The sequence below is a fragment of the Trematomus bernacchii genome, unplaced genomic scaffold (assembly GCF_902827165.1).
Source record: "Trematomus bernacchii unplaced genomic scaffold, fTreBer1.1, whole genome shotgun sequence".
NCBI classification, from domain to species: Eukaryota; Metazoa; Chordata; class Actinopteri; order Perciformes; family Nototheniidae; genus Trematomus; species Trematomus bernacchii.
The window spans coordinates 6667830-6690905 of NW_022987513.1; the positions used below are offsets into that span (position 1 = coordinate 6667830).

Below are 23076 nucleotides of genomic sequence, written 5' to 3' on the forward strand. Positions count from 1 at the left end.
TCCTCCCCTCCCCAAAGTCCAGTTACTGCACCACTGTATGTATAGTCAAGAAAACAATGAGCAGACATCTTTAAAAAGCAGAGCCGACTAGTTAGGACACACACACACACACACACACACACACACACACACACACACACACACACACACACCACACCACACCACACACACACACACCACAACACCACACACATCACACACACACACACACACACACACACACACACACACATCACCACCACACACACACACACACACACACACACACACACACACACAACTCACACACACACACCACACACACACCACACACACACACCCACACACACACACACACACACACACACACACACACACACACACACACACACACACACACACACACACACACACACACACACCACACACACACACACACACACACACACACACACACACACACACACACCCACACACACACACACACACACACACCACACACACACACACACACACCACACACACACACACACACACACACACACACACACACACACACACACACACACACACACACACACACAACACACACACACACACACACACACAACACACACACACCACACACACACCACACACACACACACACACACACACACACACCTCATTTCTAGTGGTGTTTGTTGGACATGCAGGATTGGGGGAACGAGGACAGGGGAGAGAAAAGGTTTCTAGCTCGTAAAGGGAAGAGGGGAGGCGTGTGTTTTAGTGTGTGAGTGTGTAGAGGGAGAGGACTTAGTCCCGCTTCCATCTCCTCCGGTATTTCCTTTCCTCATCACCTGCCGGGATAAAAAAAAAAGATAAAACATTTAGAGTTCATAATAACTAGTGCGATCTGTCTATAGCTTTTTTCACTGGAGGGAAGAAAGCATGAAGAGGTTGAGTACCTTTTCAAAGAAGGTGAGACAAAAAGAGTTTAGGCTGAAGTAGAAATGCAGGAGAGAAAAAGAGAGCAGAAGAGTCAGTCAAATCCGATTTTCAACATTCATTGATTTAAGAAACTTCACCTCTACATTTTTCACACTCACACCACATTTGTAGAGAGGGGTCTGCCTGCAGGCCTCCACTCTCAGGACAGTTCCGGTGTAGGCTCCACTGTCAGGACACCTCCACTCTCAGTACAGGAAGTGACGATTCTGACGAACACGTTTTTTTCCCCGCCCCCCGGAGGACTCGTCTGATGGAAGTTTTCACATCACAATGGAGACTCATCACGGAGGTGATGAGTCCGCTCACCATGCACTTTGGTTCGGCCTTGGTCAAGCCCTTTTGACCCCCCCAGCCTGCTTCTCGTAAAAGTTGACTTAGCCATTTTTCGCTCAAATGACGCCATGGAGGAATGTAACGGGAGTTGACAGGGGACTCTGCCCGCTTCACGCGTGCCTATTTTCGGACACTTTTTTTCACTTTTCCCCCTATTTTTCACGGGTCCCGCAGCGGGGTGGAGGTTCCTGGCTGGAACCTCCCCACCTCCGCCACGGTGCACCCGGCAAACACGGTTGTTTCTCGAACCCTCCACTGTTGTCTAGCGGGTGTAACTAAACTACAAGATGTCGTTATTTATATATATGAATATATATATCTATATATATAAGTGTCAGTGCGATTTTATTTTGTATTAGCGTGCATTTCCTGTTCGGAAAGTGGTGCTGTACTGAGAGTAAACAATACAAGGTGTCCCTATTTTTATATATATACATATATACATATGTATATAATAAGTGTCAGTACGATTTTATTTTGTATTTGCGTGCATTTCCTGTTCGGAAAGTGGCGCTGTACTGATAGTGGCGATTTTATTTTGTAATTCTTAGCGTGCATGCACTTCCTGTCCTGAGAGTGGAGGTGTCCTGAGACAGGCTCCCATGCATTTGTATGGGTGGACATATGGGACCAACAGGCTCAACAAACCTTCTAGATAGTTCCTGGCGACATATTTCAGTGCCTCATCCAGGAGGATGACTGGGATGGAAATCTTCAGGACCACGATCCACTGGGACCAGTGCAGAGGGGTCACCTGGAAGATCAACTGCAGGACAGAGGGATTAGAAAGTCAGAGAGTCTTAACAGTAAGATACAGTGGATGCTGAGCACAGCCGACACTGTAATGAAGACTTTTCTGCTGCAAAACAACACGTTCCCTGGGGAGACTTAAATGCGAAGAACATGCCCTGCCTTATTTAGTGACCCATGGGAACGTTTGCAGTTTTGCATGACTTGCAGTTTTCCTGTATACAGTAGCGTTTTTTTTTTTTCTGTATTAGGTTGCGTTCCTACGGAGGCCCTAAGTAGCGGCAAAATACATTAAAATGGCAAGCAAAAAAAGGCTGGTGTCATTTTCTTTCCTACTGTTTCCTAGATCTAAATAGTCTGTATTTAGTTGTGTCTTCTGTACTTTATATGTGTTTCTCAAGTTGCAGGGCGGTAACATTTTCAGGGCCACTGTAATTTTCTCTCAATGTATATTTTGCCATTCAAACAACACTATCATGTAAAATCGGCCTATTTAAAAATGTCATCATTCAACACCCCATAGATCCAAGGTAGACTCACTGACAGAGTCATGTGGTTGAATTCTTACCGGCAGAGGCTCGACGTAGAGGATTAGGAAGTGGAGGGAGAGGGAGAGGACGATGGCTCCCAGCAGCCAGAAATTGACCCAGGGAGGCATCCTGATCAGGGACTGGTTCTCAGACAAACTGGCGGAGATAAATGTAAATAGATTATGTTGACAATTTATCAGGTCCTGACATTGATGCTATTCTATGATGTTAAAAGTTGATACAAGTCTTTAACCAGATTAGAATTAAAGTAACAAGCAATCATTAAAGGTGGGGTAGGTAAGTTTGAGAAACCGGCTCGAGATCGCTAGAATTTGAAAATACACAACCGGAGAAAATCTGCCACTTCCTTATAGAGCCCCTCCTCCAACACACACGACCAATGAGGGCACGAGATAAGTTTGTGCACAGATGGAAGGCTGACAGGCAGGTAGGCCATACAGTTACTTTAGCCGGGCCGGCTAAAATAATTGCTCTTGCTTTTTACAGTATTACGGCTTCCACAGATGACTTTTTTATGGATTTTTTGTCAAAGCACTTAAGATATTCATTGCTATCGGGATGCTAAGAGCATTCCATGGAATATAACAAAAAGTGTATCTCGAGCCGGTTTCTCAAACTTACCTACCCTACCTTTAAGGTCTCAGAATGGGCGATAGTATCCATGTAAACATGTTTTCCCTCTGTCTATTTTACTAAATGTCATATTTTGGGATAACATTTTCAATGTCATGCAGCCCTTAATTTCAACCTTCCCTTTCTCAGATTCTTTCCTGAATAAGACATTACTATGTATTTCTATAAGGAGTTACTGACAGACTTGCTCCATGAGCAATCCTGGCAAAAAAGCTTAATTTTCCCCTTCATACCACTGTGCCTTTTATTTTCTGCCTCCCCAAAAAAGCATTATTCAATTTTTTAAATATGTGTGGCTAAGCTTAATTCCATTACCACAATCACTAAATGCAGATTTGTTAAGGAGTTTTATAAAAGTCCTTACATTTGAAGTCATGAGAACAGAACCGAAGCAATGAAATACTGCAGCTGCAAAATGTGTTTTAGCCATGTTAAACTATTTTAACCTTGACTTTCCTCAAGCGAAGCAACTATCTGTGCTATCTACAAAAGTACCAGCCTCAATTTAGAAAACAAGTTATTTATCATCAGTTAGTTTGTTTATGTGTTTTTATGACTTTGGTGTTTCAAAGGGTTAGTTAAGATTCCCCAAAGTCACACAATAACATGAACAAATGAACTGTAGCAGCAATAGACAGGGAACTTCAGGTTTTTTTTGCAAGGTAAATGTTGTGTTTCTGTCAAAGGAGTTTGGTGGCCTTGAAAAGAACAGATGGAAAAAATTGCAGGCTTTTTTAATGTAGCATAATACATTTTACTGCTGCCTGTGCCTCTAAAGAAATATATTTATTTAATACCCTGCTAGTATTCCTATCTCTTTTACCAAACTGAGGGGTATGCCAACTCTCATCTAATGTACGCAAGATATAATTCTGTCAGCTGGACGACAACAGTGAGTCTTCTTTTTAATTGAAATCTGACAGCGTTGACATTTAAGGATTGTTTACCCTCCACATCATAACGAAAGATGACCGACCTGTTGAGTGAGTTGAACATCTCGATGGTAACCAGCACAGACAGGGCCATGGTTGTGGGGTAGCGGGATTCAAACACATCACAGTCGATTCCCTTGAACATGGGGTTATCCTCAGTGCACTGCATGAAGTGTCTCTGTAGAGAGACAGACAGAGGAGTGAGTGTGTCTGTGTGCATGTGTGTGTGTGTCCGCAGCAGGAACCCTGCGACCTGGTTTGATGGAGCTGAGATCTGATGGGTTAACAGCTGCAGAACCTTGGCCTTGTTCCCACTCTGCGTGTACCAAACCACATGGGTCTTACTTCCATTTCTATTTTGGTTAACACTGGGAGCAGGCCCAATCATTACCGTCTCCAACAGTGGGGGTTATGTAAATTAAGTTTGAAGGGCTGTATGTCATAATAGATACAAATCTATATTCTGAGGACTGGACTGCGCCGGTGCTAATACATTTAGACAGAGTGTTTTGCTACTCACCAGCTGATAGAAGGACACTTGTGGGCCGCCCTCATCATACAGGTACCACCATGTGGCAGCGCCTACTGTTCCAAGACCCACATATCCTACAGGAGACACAGTCAGAAACAAAATTACATGTAAATCTAAAATTACTAGATAGATGTAGTTTATTCCCAGGAAGAAAATGGGTTTTTCTGGGTTGTGTGCTTTTAACCTTGGCTGTCTGTTAGCTGCAAGAGCTAACTTTGTGTAGTTGCAGTTAGCATTATTATGCTAGTAGCTGCTGCTTTTACGGAGTCCATGTGTCATTGTAGAAGGTTGACAGATGTCCATCGACGCTAAGGCTGTGCTAAATAGAATTTTTTTGGAAATGCAAAGGTGTGCCGCACACAACATTTACCTCTGACAAGAAGTTATGTTTAGTAGGTCTGTCTGTAAGTGGGATTCCACGAAAAACAACTAGCCTGAGTTGTATTTAAAAGGATGGAGGTGTGAAGCATGGTCCAAGGTGAACGCATTCCATTATCAGTCTCATGAACACTGCTATAGCATTTGTGTGGCATTTATGTTGTGTGGGGAATCTTCAGAAATCCTTTCTACAGATTGGAAAATTCCCCAACTCAGAAACAGATATTAACATTTTATGTTATGCTTTCTGATCAATTCAATACAACACATGTTCTTAGTATCATCCGTGTTGTTTCATTGCTTCCAAGTAATAACTTTAAGCTAATCACACACCGAAATCTTAATCCCAACACAGGAAATGGGAACACCTGTTGATCATGTAAATGCAGTATTGGCATTTGCAGAGGTCTATGCTCGCCAGTTGCAATTCTAGTTTTACTTTCATACATGCATTTTATGTCAATTCATTATCTATAGTGAGAAAATGCATAATCACACATCAAATCACAGCAGAGCTAAACATACCTCCAATGGCCAAATATCTGAAGAAGAGCCAGCCAGAGATGAGGGGCTCCTTTGGGTTGCGGGGGGGTTTGTCCATGATGTCCAGGTCTGGGGGGTTGAAGCCCAGGGCGGTGGCTGGCAGGCCGTCGGTCACCAGGTTCACCCAGAGCAGCTGCACTGGGATCAGAGCCTCAGGGAGCCCCAGGATGGCTGTCAGGAAGATGCTGGAGAGAGAGTGAGGAGAAACCAACATCAGCTGATGACGTCAGACTCAACGTGAAGATAATATCTCAGCGTGCTCCTCTTCCTCACCAGACCACTTCCCCCACGTTGGAGGAGATGAGGTATCTGATGAACTGCTTCATGTTGTTGTAGATGGCTCTGCCCTCCTCTACGGCAGCCACGATGGTGGAAAAGTTATCATCAGAGAGCACCATCTCAGACGCTGACTTGGCCACCGCTGTGCCGGAGCCCATGGCGATGCCGATCTCTGCTTTCTTCAGGGCGGGGGCGTCGTTCACACCATCTCCTGTCTGGGACCACAAAAGATCAATCCTCAGAAAACCTGACTTGTATTCGATTCCTGATTCTGTCAATAATCCCAAAACATTAGCAGAAAAGACCAATGATTTTAAAATGAATTACTTCCTCTCAGACGGCAACTTTATTTGGAAATGGAATCAGATTTTCCGGAGATTATATAAGACTGATTCACCAATGCAAAAGTGAAATGGTGTAAAAACAAAAACCTCAATATTACAAAATAACAAGATTTGTGACTTTAGACTCAGAGAATTTCAAATGTTTATCTTGCAAATGTATGATTACATAATTTCAGAGAGTATCTAAAAAGAAATTCTCGAAAAGGCACGACTTTAATCTCTGAAGTTCTACTTTCTTTTCTTCTCTGAATAGTATTTCAACCCAAAATGGCCCAAAAATGCAACTTCTTAGAAAGTAGTCTTGTATAACAAATGGACCTTATCTGGAGAAAACCTTTGAATACATTTCTTTTAAGGGTCTTTTTTGAGGGAACATATATTTTTTTTTTTACTATTCTAACCTAACTATTCCGGCAGTGGCTCAGTCAGTAGGGGCTTGGACTGGGAGCCGTAGGGTCGCTGGTTCAAGTCCCCGACCAGACCTAAATATGGAGTGTGGACTTCTACTTGGAGAGGTCCCAGTTCACCTCCTGCCCTGCCGTGGTGCCCTTGAGCAAGGCACCGGACACCCCCCTTCCCCCCTCACTCCCATTGCTCCCCGGGCGCTGTACAATAGCTGCCCACTGCTCCTAGTACTAGACTCCTGGTACTAGGATGGGTTAAATGCAGAGGCCAAATTTCACTGTGTGTGCTGTGTGCTGTGTGCTCTGCATGTGACCATTAAAGAGGGTTTCATCCCTCCCAATTCTTCTTCTAACCTCAACTTGTTTTTCATTCCCACATTTTCAGGGGCGATAACACTTTTAACAGAGACTAACGGCGATGAAAGCTAACAACTATGTTATCACACAACGTCTCATTATCGTGTCAGATAGATCCAGACAAGATTAATCAAGAGCTGAGCAAGTGAGATATATTAATCTGTCACGACAGGGCCTAAAGCTGCTTTAGACCGCTGTGAATGGTAGAGTTAGTCTGACAGGCAAATGGTGATATTGTTGTCTCCCTCCCTCCCATCTTCCCCTCCGATCACCCCTCTTCTGAGACATGTGTCAGATAGGACGCAGCGGAGCGGGCCAGAGATGACAGCTTCTGATAGCAGTGTTTGAGAGAGCAGCCTCAGAGAGACCTGAGACATGTCACGCCTCACTGGCCTCTTCTCATGCATTCTCCACAAGTCGTTCAGACAACGCAACAACCAGAGGAAGGTGGGAAATGCTTTGTTTTTCTGCCTTGCAACAGGCGTAAAGTACGGAAGCCCTGAGAGGCAAGATGGAAAAAAAATACCTGGTGATACATTTTCTAAGTCTGTTCTTAATATTTTCCTCTGTGGTGACGACTTAAGAACAGGAAAGAAAAAAAAGGTTGTTCTTGATAGTCATGTTCCCTTGTTTTGGTTTTTGTTCTTACTTGTGGCCACAAGAGGCTGTAGTGTGCAACTGCCCCATGTTCCAAATAGGACTAAAAGCATTTATATTTTCTTCTTACACTCTAGAAATACAGTGTGTTACGTTATGTAGCATTACTATCATGTCTTTTACTTGGCTAAAACTGTATTTCAATCATATCAATATGTGTACCCCCATTATTACAGTATCCAAAAAAATCTGAAAAATGATCTTGTTAAAATTGTTCCTCCCTCATTAACGCAGGAGCTTATTTTTTCTTTCTGATCTCTTAGTTCTTCCATTAATAAGAAACTTATGAAATGTATAATGATTTCATTAGCAGGAAGTAAAGAAATGGTATAGTTTAAGGGTTGGGTGTAGGGTAAAAAGTATAGATGCACACTATAAATTCCCAAGGGCATCCCCCCTTCCCTCACCATGGCAGTAATCTCATTGAATGACTGCAGGAATCCCACGATCTTAGACTTGTGAGCTGGCTCCACGCGGGCGAAGCATCGCCCCCGTTTGACGGCTTCTCTCTGTTCCTCCAGCGTGAGGTCATCGAACTCGCGCCCCGTGTAGGCCATTCCGGTCACGTCGTCATCCTCGCCGAAGATGCCAACTCGTCTGCAGATAGCCACAGCTGTGCCCTTGTTGTCTCCCGTGATCATAATAACGCGGATGCCTGCCTCGTTGCACAGCTTCACTGAACCGATCACCTCCTTCCTGGGCGGGTCCAGCATGCCCACACAGCCAACAAATGTGAGGCCCAACTGAATAGAAGAAAAAAAAGAAAAGAGAGGAAGATTAGGTGGAACAGGACTTTATCAGAAAAGCGAATCTCACCTCGAATCCTCAGAAATGGATTTCACATTATTTGTATTTGTTGTATTGCTGCTGAAAACATCAAACTGATTAGTTTCAATGCAACAAAAAATTGTTTCAGGGAATAAGAACCAAGAGTAGAAGGGTTATGCTTTCAGTGGAAAGAAGATTGTATCACTGCTCTCAACCGAAAAACAGACAGCAGCAAAGAGGACAATATCTGTGAATAGGGTCAACTAAAACATCTCACCATGATACTTCCACGGTTGATCAATTATATTTAGACATTTATATTATGCATGACAATGTTTCTGAAATGTTTATTATTACATTCCATTTTCTACATGTTTTTAAAGAATAAAAAGTTATGTTTAATATGCTATGGATAATAGATGAACAAACCCCTCTGAATAGACATTTAGAATATATATATTAATTAAACAGGGACATTTGGTGAATGTAAGTTGGAATTTTTGGTATGACTATACAGTAGGAAAAGACACAACAGGCAAATGGTGTAAAACACTCAAAGATATGATAACACTTCCACAGTTCATTACTAAGTACAATACCTTTTTTAATAACCGGTGTTCTAAAAGGTATTGTTGAAACATGCAGATGAGGCCTTATCAAATGCTCACTTAGGTGAATTTAGGACAAATCTACAAATGCATAGTGTAGTTAAATGAACACCTAAATGTGTATTTTGGATGTTTTGATTTCACAAGTCTTAAGGAAGAAGCAACTCTCAACTCTGAAACTGACCAGTGCATGTTTTTGCCTGTGGTGTGTCACCAAATGAGCCTATTTGACCAACTTGGATTCCTAAGATAAGCATCAGATGTCACCACGCCCCTCCGCTGTACCTCATAACCTGCAAACTTGTTTGAATTCTCCAGGTCCATGTCCTCTTTGCGTGGCGGGACGTCACGAGTGGCCAGGGCCAGGCAGCGCAGTGTGTCCCTGCCCGTCCCCCAGTCCCTGATCTTAGACAGCAGCTGGTCCCTCAAGGCGTCGGTCAGCGGGACCTTCCCTGTCCCCACCCTCAGGTACTGACAGCGCTCTATCACACTCTCTGGAGCCCCCTGAGGGGAGGAGAGAGAACAACATCAAGCCCTGAAAGCAATAAATACAAAGGATGAAAGTCTCTCTGTTTATTGGTTATATTATTTGTTCATGCCTTGATGAACATCTTGCTCTGGGACCCTGGCTTGACGGGGGTGCAGTAGACGGACATGGACTTGCGGTCACGAGAGAACTCCAGAGTGAACTCCTTCTTCATCAACTGCTTGATCACCTGAGGGATGAAGAATAGGGAGATGTTACAGAAGAAAAGAAGAAGAAAGAGCCAGAGCCGGAGCTAAGCAGCTGAATCTGTGGGCAGCTGTCAGGCCAGTGAGCAGGCTGCTGACAGCTGATGGATGACTCTTCAGACAAAGCACTCAACCACCTTGTCTGGATGTCTGCCTGCCGCCTCAGATGTCTGTGTACAACAGCACATGATGATAATGTAGACCTGGCTGAGGATGGTTAGGAATAACTACTGGAGGTTTATGTACAATTAGAGCTAAATGCTAATGGGAAGAAATACCAAAATACAGGGTTGATACATATTTTTCAAAGTCAAATTCTAGCGTTTCCAGCACCTTGCATTGTGGTTAATTACATGTATATGCAGTTCATACATCAGTGGCAACTTCATTGGTATCTATACAATCCAATACAACTGTTCTGCTTTAAAGCTTACTTTCCTGATTCCCCAAATTCCTATTATTTTTTTTTTTAAATGTCATGGAAGTGTTCATTAAATCAATTGTTAAGCGATGAGGTCATAGTTGGTAGTGGTGCTGTAATGGACTGCATTATCATATGGTGCTCCTACTATTCTTCCTTCCTCATTTATAAATATGGAGGAAAAAAAACTAGCACGATAAATATAATTTAGTCCAGTTCAACAACACTGCAATCTTTTTATTTGTGACAATATCAACAAATAGGAGCTATTTGGCAGAAATTGATTCTTTATAAAAGTATTGCAATTCCAAGCATTTTCAAGCGCTTTCTTCAAAACCTACTCTTCAAACCTTGTAAACAAACACCACACTAAAACTCAAGTGTTTTCAAGGCTTTCTAGCAACCAACGAGCCTTGAACATACTGTAGGTTCACTTGAGGATCACATGCCTAAAAACATCCCCCTTCCCTGCACATTATCTGCACTTAATGTCCTGTTTTTGTTTCTACCAGTAGGTGTCCCTCTTGTTCAGAGTCTGAGCTGATCCCATTAACCCTGTGGAGCTGTCCAGTCAGACTGAGATGTACAAACACTGTCAGGGGACTTCTGACGGATGTCCTGAAATGTGACAAACCTTTCCTCTTCATCAAACAGGGAGACCATCTGGATTCTGAAATGACTTTCAACCGTCTATTCTAGCTGTGTACGCGCAGCAGAGATTTGGAAGGTCATCTCCTCTGAATTGCATGTGCTAAAAGATGCATGTCATTGTTAGACCTATATATTCAATCATACTTCTGCTTCTCTGCCCTTCTGACTTGTATGGTTTGTCACTGACAAGCTTTGTTCCTCCTGAAAGTGACTACAACTGGATTCAACGACCTTAATGTAGGAGTGAACATTCTTGAAACCAGAGGTGACCTTCACACATTTGTTGACAGATCCCTCAGTGATGCATGGGTCTCTCAGACACCAAAACATGCTCTCTTGCACAGGTCAGACTCACCTCTTACGTCTGTGTCTCTTTAGCAGGGCTCATGCACTTTATGTGTGAGAAGCTGCATGCTGTCTCTACAGCTTGTTGTAAATTACATTTTAAATATTTAACTCATAACCAAACACACCCTGAAGTCAAACATATGTCCATCAACAACCATGTGCTTTGTTAAATAGCCCTGGAGTTAGGCTGCAAACTCTAAACCTGTTGACTCATTGCAAGTCACTCGGCATAAAAAAAAACTAAAATGTAAAATAATCTACCACAAATATGAATAACCAGGGGCATACTAGGTCATTATGTCATCCCGCGTCAAGGCAGCATACTGTACGTTATAATGAGCAATTGATTGGAGAATAGAAGTATGGCACAGATTAGCATTACACTGATATAAAATGGACAAAATCACAATGGATGCTTCAAAATTGATGCTGTACAGACAGAGAAATTGTTTTTTTAAATATTTATTTTTAAAACCTGGCACCTACATTACCCACAATGCAACTTAAACACAGTGGAAGGGGGAAATATTTGGTTGTGTCATGCTAGTAGTGGCTAATATGGCCTTAAACGAAAAGGGTTTTGCCAAAATAATTTAGCAAGTTTCTTTGAATTCCATCTGTGAAAATCAGGGGGAAATTATGTGTTTGTTGTGAAGTGCGCCTTTACCACACGTTCTAACTAGGACTGACGCATAATACAGCTGAACAAAAAAGGAACTTAGAAATATGATCAGGACAAAAACAACTTTTCTCCCCTTACCTGTTACGCAAAAAAGGAACTTTAAAGAACTTTTCTGGTGACAATCTATTTGTCACCTGTCAATTTAAGCCACAAACATAGGGGGAAAAAAACTATTAGACTTAGAACATATATAACCAGAATTATTTTTCTTCTCACTCGCCTCTCAGGACTTCTGTATCTGACTCAATCAAATGAGGCAATTGATCAGATTTTGTGCAGCCTTAATACAACTTTTTCTCATGCAGCAGTAATCCCCAAAACCTAAATACAGACTGTGATGGTGTAAGTCGGTGGATAGTCCTTTTTGACACAGACAAACACATGTAGCTCACCGAGTTGCAGATACCGGCACGTTCCACCTTGCTGACTCCGGACAGGTCAGTCTTGAAGACGTTCATCTTCTCCACCAGGGTGATGAGAGCCGTCTCTGTGGCCTCACCCACCTTCTCATACACCCCTTTGGCCTGCAGGAGAAAAACATGCCAACTGTTTTATAGAAGCCAAGTTATACAGTAAGCATTTAGGATTGATAGGTTGTTTACTTCTGCCTCCACACATGTTAAGTCCTACATGCAAAGTGTTTTAAAATGTAGGTGAGATGAACCAGGATCACTCATAGTTTGTTTCTGAGATGCGGCAATAAACCACTCACAACAAGTTTTGATCTCCCACTAACTTCCTTTATTCAAAATAGTACAACATTGGTGACAAAATGACCCCTACAGAACAGAAACAACGAGTGTGGGAGAATGCATGGAAGTTGAGAAGAGCCTTATCACTCCTCAGCATAATTACCATGATACCATGGTGATAACTAGGAGGTGAAAAAAGCACTTCAAAAGCAGAGAAAAAAATGCTAAAAATAAAGAGAAACAGCTTTGTAGACTATCTACATGCACAAAAACCTACAACAACAAAAGAAAGGGAAAACCCCCTAAGCATAACAAAGGACTTTTTGACTTTTTTTTTTAAATCATTGGGCTGGTTAATGCTTATTTTATTAATTTTGGCAAGGAGATTCATTTATTTATCTTTAAAATCCAACTTTACCTCCTATAATAAGTATATAATAAAGCGAATCGCCAAAATACAATCAATTACACCCTTAAAGGTCCCATGTCATGGCCATTTCTACTGATCATAATTCCATTGTTGAGGTATACTAAAATAGATGTATATTGTGCAATTTTCCAAACTCACATTGGTTTCTCATACAGCATCCCTGTATAGTATGTGTATTCACTCTCTGTCCTAAACGGCTTGTTGGAGCTCCTGCCCCCCCCCCTCCCTATGAGCCCAGTGGCCGTCTGCGAGACAGCGAGACACAGCAAAACCCAGCCCGAAACCAGCCCGAACACACACACACACACCCGCAGCCTGGCTGGGAGTTTGTGTGTGTGCTCACACACCGACACAGCCTCGCCGCATCCCGCCGTCTCACGGACTTAACGTAACGGCTCCGCGGACGTAACGTAATGGCTCCACGGATTGGTCCATTTGGACCATTGGGTCCATTTGGGTATGGGTACGTCACTGTACCCAGGAAGAAAATGAGAAATCTCCAACGAGGCGTTCTGGGGCAGCATAGACAGGTCTTTTCTGTGTTAGAGTTTTACTTGTAATTTAAAACAACATTTCCTTGCTTTAAAATCATAGTTTTTACTATTTTCATCCAGAATATTGGATCTTTGGTGCGAATTCACTGTATTACACTGGTTTCCACTTGGAGCAATGCTGTTGTATAATGGAACAGTGTTTCTCTTATAAAAACCAACAGTGGCATCATGAAGACATTCGGCCATCTACATTAAAGGGTTAAAATTCCGTAAATTGATCAACTTTGACAGTTATGATCAGGACTACTGTTGGTTTAAAGATTTTACTCAGCACATTTGAAAAATAATACTATTATATAATATTTATTTGGGAGTTTTTTGCCACATACACTTTCTCCTCCAAGTACATCAGGGAACTTTTTTTCCAAAGGGATGCACAATGGCTTAAAAATGTGCTACAATTATCCATGTGTGTTTTATGTCAATTACCTCATTGTAGTCCAGTGAAGAGTCATTGCACATTGAGCACACTGTGGCCAACTCCAAAAGTCCATCAAAGTCTCCGCACTGGACGGGCTTGTCTCCTTTCAGTCTGGGAGGAAAAACGAAAACAAACACACAGAAACGTCACTCACAACAGCAAAACACAGGGGAGAAACACTTCACACTTCGCTACACATCAGACACAATACCCTAATCAATATTTAGGAAGACGGCAAGTTGTTTAGCATTCCAAAGTTGCCTTCGTGGTTGTACAGTAGTAAACTCTCTGTGTGTGTGTGTGTGTGTGTGTGTGTGTGTGTGTGTGTGTGTGTGTGTGTGTGTGTGTGTGTGTGTGTGTGTGTGTGTGTGTGGACAAGCAGTGCTGATTGCATGACGACCATGGATCTCTTCCCAGTAAAGACTGCAACTGTTGCTAGCGAGGCTCCCACACAGTAACCCACACTGTGCTGTTATGAAATCGACAGGTTCATGCAGAGTCACAATGCTGTACTCGAGCAAACAGCGAAATAAACAACATGCATATACAATGACCTGTGGAACCCTTCTCCTACATAATAACCAGCTACCTACCTGTAACACTCCACTTCTTCTATTATTTCAAAAGTATTATTATCATATGCATTCTGATATAACACATCATTGAAAATCTGACACTCTCTAAAACATTTAAAGTGACTGTCATTGTTATTATTGTTCCCTTTGGTTATATGAAACCATAATACATCTAGGATTACTTACTGTATCCCTGGTCACTGCTGAAATTGCCATAGCAACAAATAAAGCAAAGCTAAACACATTTGTTGGTAATCATTAGCACTGATGTTACATATTTTGACAAACTGAAATGTGATCTGTGGAGTAAGATTTGTATCTTGTTTTGAAAAAGCATCAGGCTTTCATAAAAAGGATGAGGGGAGATGACCTTCTGAGTTTAGTAGTGTAAATTGGCTTTGGTAACATTTGAAAAGTAAACACATATTTGTCACATAATGAGGTTGACAGACTATTACATGAAGTAATACTTGTTGAAGCTGTGACACTCACATTTGTCCCTCAGGGGCATATGTAGATCCAGTTATATTGAACTCATGGAGGCTGCAGCTTGTATCTTCCACCTTGTCTGCAACGAACATCTGGAGAGGAGAAACAAAAAACAAAAAGGCGTTATAGTTAGATGATTATACAAAGCTTCAGAGCAGGTAGTCAAATAGTCAAAGCCCTGGTATGGTAAAGGACTCCAATAACTATTTACTATAAAGGAAACTTTTCCCTTATTATATAAACTTCACCTCAAATTGACTGCAAGTGAGACTATATGACTTAAGGGATAACTTTGGAATATAAGTAAATGGTTAAATAAAAGTGTAACAGCAACTGAAGTAAGGCAAGGCAAGGCAAGGCAATTTTATTTATATAGCACTTTTCAGCACGTGGCGATTCAAAGTGCTTTACACATTAAAAGCAAAAGACATTTAAGAACAAATACAGCATAAATACATTATTAAAAAGGCATTTAAAAACAGGCATAAGATAATGAAAATAAAATAAATAAATAAACACAGCTGGTACAGAATACATGACTAAAAAGGCATACTGTAGTGTGAGTATGGGCAGCTCAATTAAAAGCAGCGGCAAATAGGTGCGTTTTTAGTTGGGATTTAAAAATAGGAAGTGTTTCGGCGGACGTGCACGATTTAGGCAGTTTGTTCCAAATTGTTGGGACATAATAACTAAAAGCTGCTTTTCCATGTTTAGTGGTTATTCTCGGAACAGAGAGCAGACCCGACCCAGAAGACCTGAGACTCCTGGATGCTTCATAGTGATGGAGTAGGTCGTCTATATACTTCGGTCCTAAGCCATTTAGTGATTTAAAAACTAGCAGTAGTATTTTAAAATCAATTCTTTGGCAGACTGGAAGCCAGTGTAATGATCTCAGAACCGGAGTGATGTGATCCACTTTTCTAGTGTCAGTGAGTACTCGAGCAGTAGCGTTCTGAATCAGCAGCAGCTTTCTGATAGATTTTTTTAGTGAGCCCTGTGAATACACTATTGCAGTAGTCGAGTCTACTGAAAATAAAAGCATGGAAAAGCTTTTCTAAATCCTGTTGCGACATTAGTTTTTTAATCCTTGATATATTCTTCAGGTGGTAGTATGCAGACCTAATGACTGTTGTAATGTGACTGTTAAAATTCAGGTCTGAGTCCATCACTACACCCAGATTTCTTGCTTTGTGAGTTACTTTATAGTCTGCCGACTGAAGCTCTGTGATTACTTTTAATCGGTCCTTCTTTGCTCCAAAAACAATGATCTCAGTTTTTTGCTTGTTCAGTTGGAGAAAGTTCTGAGTCATCCAGTCAGTGATGTGCTCAATGCACTTGCTCTGTGTTCTAATCGGAGAGTAGTCTCCCGGTATAATTTTAAAATAAATCTGGGTGTCGTCTGCATAGATGTGATAGCTTAGATCGCTCTTTTGAATAATTTCAGCCAGAGGTAGCATATAAATATTAAAAAGCAAAGGTCCTAAGATGGAGCCTTGAGGAACCCCGCATGACATATTTATCAGGGTTGATTTGTAATTGCCTATTGAGACAAAGTTTGTTCTGTCCTTCAAGTAGGAGCTAAACCAGTTTAGAGCTGTTGCTGAAACTCCCACCCAGTTTTCAAGACGGTCTAGCAATATGTTGTGGTCAACAGTATCAAAGGCAGCGCTGAGATCTAATAATACTAACACTGATATTCTGCCACTGTCTGTGTTTAAATGGATGTCATTTAAGACCTTAACAAGTTAAGTCTCAGTGCTGTGGTTAGGTCGAAAGCCCGACTGAAACACATCAAAACCGCCAGTTAAAAACATGAAATTACTCAACTGTTGAAAAACTGCTTTTCTCAATCAATTTACTTAAAAAGGGAAGGTTTGATATTGGCCTTTAATTATTCATTATGGTTTCGTCTAGGTTATGCTTTTTTAGGAGCGGTTTAATTATTGCAGTTTTCAGGGCCTGTGGAAATACACCTGATTGAAGAGACTTGTTTACTATGTGTAGTATATCTGAGGCCAAGCAATGAAAAACAGTTTTGAAAAATCCTGTCGGGATGATGTTGAGGCTACAGGAGGAGGATTTCAGATGTTGGATAATGTCTTCCAGGTCTTTAGCATTTATCAGACGGAGTTGTGACATGGTGTCTGAATTGGCTTTAGGTGAACATAGGGACAGTACATTGGCTGTACCTGATACAGAGGCACTGACTGCCTGTCTAATTTGCATGATTTTGTCAGTGAAGAAGGAGGCAAAATCATTGCAGGCCCTGGTGGATAGAAATTCTGAGGCTATCGACACTGGGGGGTTTGTTATTCTGTTGACGGTAGCAAACAGGGCACGTGAGTTGTTTTTATTTTTGGTAATGATGTCAGAAAAGAAAGACTGTCATGCCTTTTTTATTTCCTGATTATAGACGCAGAGTCTCTCTTTATATATTTCCAAGTGAACCTGGAGATTTGTTTTTAAGAAGTAAGATCAACTCAGTAATGTCAGTTACTGCAGCATCATCTATCCCAATGTTTAGCAATATTGGCTAACGTTAGTCAAAATAAGCCAATCAGGAGCAGTAAGGCTGTAGCAGAATAAGATAAATAGTAACTAGCATTGAATTTAAGAACAAAGATGCATTTATTCTTTATGACCTTAACCTTTCATTTGCAGAACAAATAGTAGGGTGTTTATTCAAACGCTGAACACCATGGTTAAGAAAATACCAAAACTACAGTCAAATGACAAAAAGAAAAATCCCAGATCAGTAGGAAAAGGGGGGTTGTCAGTATAGAAGTTGTAAACATTTGAAATGTTTTAAATAAATGATCAACAAAACATAATAAGTGTTGATTACTGGCATTATAACTTCTCAAAACTGCACAAACATTCCTCATCTCTCATCAGGTGCAGGACTCATATATGCATTTCAAATATTGCAATGAAAAGATGACCAAAGTAAATAAAATATAACAAGAGCCAAAAACGCCCTTGAAATGCTTTGGGTTCAGAGAGTTAAAAGTTAAGGGGTTGAACTGAAGATCAATGTTAAACATAGAGTGTGTGATTTTATGATGTTATTCTAGTGGGCAGCTCTGAAGTGTGGGCATGTCCTTGAGTTGCCCACACAGGTAATATAACACCTTTGTTGTCAGAGTATGCCAACGTGGAATGGTAGGGGTGATGTAAGAACATCTCGGGCTGCCAAGAGTGGTTTACTGCCTCTGCTGTACCATCACACAGCCCGTGGTGTCAGAACACTTCAAATACACAGCTTAGGCTGCATCCTGTGTAAATACTGGAGAGCAGGACGCTGCTCACAGAAGACTAATTATTATTGCTTAACCTATAAAAATATGCTTACAACTCAACTGGTGTCACTTTATCCTAGATTTAAGACAATTATATTTGTATTGCATCACAGATATCACTCACTTCCCTTTTTTGGAAAGAAGAATCTTAAATAAGGTAATAACACATTACCTTAAGTTCACCATGCATTAATAAACGATAAGTGATTTTCTTTTTTAAATGCAAAATTGTGTATTTCTTATCCCGAGACATACATTTTTCGTATTGACGGCTCTATTTTTTTACTTGCTAATCCATATAACAAGCTAGATAGCCTTTTCTGTTGCTGTTGAGAAAAATGCACAGGTATCCCGATAATGGAAATTCCACAAGGTGAACTTTTGTGGGTGTTTTAATTGCGATCTGTAAGAACATGCCATGTTGTCCCATCCCTAATTATGAAAAACTGTCTGTAAACAGAAGGTGCTCTGCAGGCTGGAGAGAGAGTCACCGGGGAGGTTGAGTTCAAACTGCGGCCGAAGAAATCTGGTGTAAGCAGACTCAAGCCATCCCCCCAGCAGCAGTCTCTGTACTGTTACTATTTTCACCAATTCTTTAGCGTTTCTAAACATGCAGGAAACTAGGGAGTTCTCAAACTTCATCAATCATTCACACTACCGTACACGCTCCGGTAAACTGCAGGAAAACAAAGCATGAGTCCCAGAGCTCCTGCTTCTCAAAGGTTTCGCTTTGTTGGCATATCTTTTTCCTCAAATACCCCCAAGAAGGGCGATACACTTCTTATGCTAATATATGTTTAAAAAAAACAAGTAGTGAATGTATGGCTGGTGATTAAAAGAATGAGAGTCTTCCCCATTCACTTTCCAAGGCCCTCTCTGCATCTAAACAGTTGAATGATGTACATAAACTACTTAAAGGTTAAATGACTTCCCTTGACCTCCATTATTTAGTTTTTTTAATAACTCTACACTGAAGTAATATAAAGAGTACGCGCACACAAACTGATTGAAAACATCCTTACGACCTCGCTTGACTCTGTTTGAGATTCCATTAAATCTGATTAAAGAATTAATGAAGTAGCTATTTTGTTAAACTTGGTTCTCTACTCTCTGTGTGTGTGTGTGTGTGTGTGTGTGTGGTGTGTGTGTGTGTGTGTGTGTGTGTGTGTGTGTGTGTGTGTGTGTGTGTGTGTGTGTGTGTGTGTGTGTGTGTGTGTGTGTGTGTGTGTAATACAAATCTGGAGCTAGCCGTCTTCCCTCTGGCACATGAACCTAAAAGCCATGTTTTCGGCTTTTAACAGAGTAATTATTCCTGAACTCAGTTATAAATAACTGTCATACTGAATTATGATTTTAGCCTCAGGGAGATTATAGCTTTGGAACACGGACGTTTGCATTAGAAATGTCTCAATCAACAGAGCAACAATCAATCAACAATGAAACTGAGTATTAATGTTTATCTCATTTGGATCAGCCTCTCTGCTTTCTGTTCACTCTCCTAATCGAGTGCTGAGCTATATTTAGTTAGAAACTGGAACTGATAAGGGTCAGTAATCTTGGGACCCTGTGTCAGCCAAGTTTGAATAGATCGAATATTTTATTTGAGGTTATGCTTGTGGTTTATGTTCTTTAAGGGGCCCCATTACGCTTTCCTGTAGAGTGTTATATAGGTTTGTGTGCATGTAAATGGTCTGCTAATGCTAAAATCCCCAAATTCCCTCCCACACACACACACTCCTCTTTAATAGGGCCCACTTATGCCTCACTTCGGGTATTCCTGTTTTTTTTATTATTGTTTGTTGATTTTGGCTGTGTTAATGCATATTGCACACATTTTGGAGGTAGTTTAAAGTTGTTATTTTCTTTTTATGTTTAACCTCAGCTCTAAGTCTAGCCAAAATACAGACACAAGATGTCCCCATTTAAACCACAAATGTGGATACCACGGCCATTACAGCATAAAACCATGCATTCTATTATATCAGGCTTTCAATGTGGAGTACAAAATAATAGATTGTACTATTTGCTAGCAGATTGACCCACCTTCCATGTTTGTCATGGGCATTGCTATTTTCCCGATGAACAAAAAAGTGGCTAATCATTGACTTAAAGGTGGGGTAGGTAAGTTTGAGAAACCGGCTCGAGATACACTTTTTGTTATATTCCATGGAATACTCTTAACATCCCGATAGCAATGAATATCTTAAGTGCTTTGACAAAAAATCCATAAAAACATTTCATCTGTGGAAGCCGTAGTACTGTAAAAAGCACGACCAATCATTTTAGCCGGCCCGGCTAAAATAACTGGATGGCCTACCTGCCTGTCAGCCTTCCATCTGTGCACAAACTTATCTCGTGCCCTCATTGGTCATGTGCCCGTTCGTGTGTGTTGGAGGAGGGGCTCTGTAAGGAAGTGGCAGATTTTTTCCGGCTGTGTATTTTCAAATTCTAGCGCACTCGAGCTGGTTTCTCCAAAATTACCTACCCCACCTTTAATGTATACCACATATTTTTTTCTCTAAATAAAAACAATGGCTATACGTTCTTATACAGGAATTTAAATGATTAGGAAAGTGGAAAATAATTATAATATTTAGTATTTTATAGGAGTTTTTGTCCTCTTGAGAGCAGCTGTTCTCAAGTAAGGCACAAGGGTAACAACTTTGGCAACGTAGCAATCTAAAAAGAGAACCACAGCCCATTTTTCCGCTCCTTGTCAACTGCTGAAGCTTAATATTATGAGCAGTGACTGAAAATGTAATGTTTTGGTCATCAAGGTTTGTGCTGACCACAATCGTTCATCAAAAATATGATTACAGCACAATCGTAGTCATTCTTTGACAGTGGATCACTGTTAAATATCGCAGAGTGTACTGTAGTTAAACAGTCAGGAGCAGCCGCAACGAGCTGTTAGACGAAGATCTGCAGACCTCCAACTTCTCAGCGAGGTTACCAGATTTACTGTGATCCGAGGAAAACTACATGGCAAAATGGAAAAAGTCCAATTATTGCCTAACTTCTATCGTAAAACAGTGCGTTTGTTTGGCTGCACTGTAAACATCAGCTGTTCCTCAGATGCATTTGTGAAGAATTACGTTTAACTGTACAAAAAATATATCCTTAAACAACCTTTACATTTACCAATAAAATACAGGCCCGATTAGCACAGATCTAGCCCATTATTCAATTTAAATTGTATACACTGTCACTTTAAGAGACTTTGAAATAGCTCCCCCCTTCTGCTGAATTCTTAATTTCAGGCTGGGATCTATATAAGATCAACAAAGACTCTCACTACAGCACACACAAAGCTGGATAAAATAAGGTTGTTCTTTCATCTGTGGTCACATTTTTTCTCACTATCTGATCTGTTGTGGTCTCCAAGGAAACTAGGCACAAGTTTGTATTCTTCTACTCACTTCGTCTGAGCCTGTGTGGGGTCGAACACTGAGTAACTTGTTTATACGTGTGCTGTCTCTTCATGTGTGTGAAGGGAAAAGGGAAGTCAGGATACAGAGGGGGAATCCCTGGAACCCTGCGGATATGGGGGATACCCCCGAGGCAGGGGAGACACGTGGTGCCATAAGGGCCCCTGGCTGGGGACCAGTCCGAGAATGAGCACAGATGGATAAGCCTGGGTAAACATTCATGTGGGCATTTAAAATCGTGACGTACAAAAACCATAAAACACAGCCAACACGATGCGGGGCAACCACTAATATTGCTATCTCCAGGAAACACCATGGCCAAAAAAAACGACGGAAGTTTGATTTGTCTTTGTGTGAGTGCGAATGTGCCGTCTTATCTCGCACCAGAGAGTGGAGAGCAGCAGGCGAGGGAGTGCAGGTGGAAGCAGAAGGTCAATATTTACCAGCGTCAGCCTGCCTCGCTCTCTTTCTGTTCAGGAGGGTTTAGGGGGGCTGCGGTGGGATCACTGCTGCGTGTCCCTCCTGCCAGAGGGAACTCCCTGCCGCTACGCATTAATCACACCGTTGAATCATCTCGAGGAGTGAGAGAAGCGAGGGGAGGGAGGGCCGTACTGTGAGAGTGTCTGCCGTACAGTCCTCTGATGCTCCATTTTGAAAATGGCAAAAAATAAAATGGAAGATCAACTAGAAGTCGAGATATATCGATTTATTTGCTTTGCTCTCCTGACCGGAGTAAGTCTTGTCAGAACATAATTAATGCACTCTATGCAGTCTGCAGGAAATCAACTACTGTTCTAACTACAGTCACTAAATATGACCTAGTGTAGAACATAGCATTAACTATTATCCAGGCATTGTCACATTGGACACTCTGAAAGTCGAGTCTCAGCCAATCACAATAAGCCTCTAGGAATACCTAAGCAGGTTTTCATTGAAGTACATTTACTCCAGTACTATACTCAAGTGCATTTTAAGTTCACTTTCCTTGAATATTTATCGTTTCTGCAATTTCTTTACCTTACCACCCTACATCTCAGAGGTAAATATTGTACTTTTAACTCTAGTACAAATATTCAAGCCCCTTACGTTGCAGCCACACGAGGACGATAACGGAAACAAATTGAAATCGTTATCAAAAAAGTCTTCCGTCCACACGCAATAGGCACCAGAAACGTGTCCGTCCACACGAGACAGCTCGAACCGCTGGAGACGCTGTAGTACATATGCCGGGCCTGTAAGTGGCGCTGTACTTCTACCACAAAATACACCAAAAGCAGCGAAGAAGACTTCTTGCGCATGCATGGTTGCCATGGTTG

At 41.4% G+C, this 23076-nt stretch overlaps 1 protein-coding gene across 1 annotated transcript in view; it reads right to left on the reverse strand.

The window, feature by feature from the left end:
• Window positions 1–569: 569 nt before the first annotated feature.
• atp2a3 (ATPase sarcoplasmic/endoplasmic reticulum Ca2+ transporting 3) overlaps window positions 570–23076 on the reverse strand; it is a 55108-nt gene continuing 32601 nt past the window's right edge. Inside the window, exons 9-21 of the mRNA XM_034112765.1 lie at window positions 15037–15125; window positions 13978–14080; window positions 12265–12396; window positions 9638–9754; window positions 9324–9542; window positions 8070–8405; window positions 5895–6115; window positions 5604–5806; window positions 4689–4774; window positions 4213–4346; window positions 2621–2738; window positions 1951–2068; window positions 570–818 (exon numbers count right to left, since the gene is read on the reverse strand). Coding sequence (XP_033968656.1) covers window positions 775–818; window positions 1951–2068; window positions 2621–2738; window positions 4213–4346; window positions 4689–4774; window positions 5604–5806; window positions 5895–6115; window positions 8070–8405; window positions 9324–9542; window positions 9638–9754; window positions 12265–12396; window positions 13978–14080; window positions 15037–15125 — 1920 coding nt within the window. The 3' untranslated portion in view covers window positions 570–774. The remainder of the gene's footprint in view (window positions 819–1950; window positions 2069–2620; window positions 2739–4212; window positions 4347–4688; window positions 4775–5603; window positions 5807–5894; window positions 6116–8069; window positions 8406–9323; window positions 9543–9637; window positions 9755–12264; window positions 12397–13977; window positions 14081–15036; window positions 15126–23076) is intronic.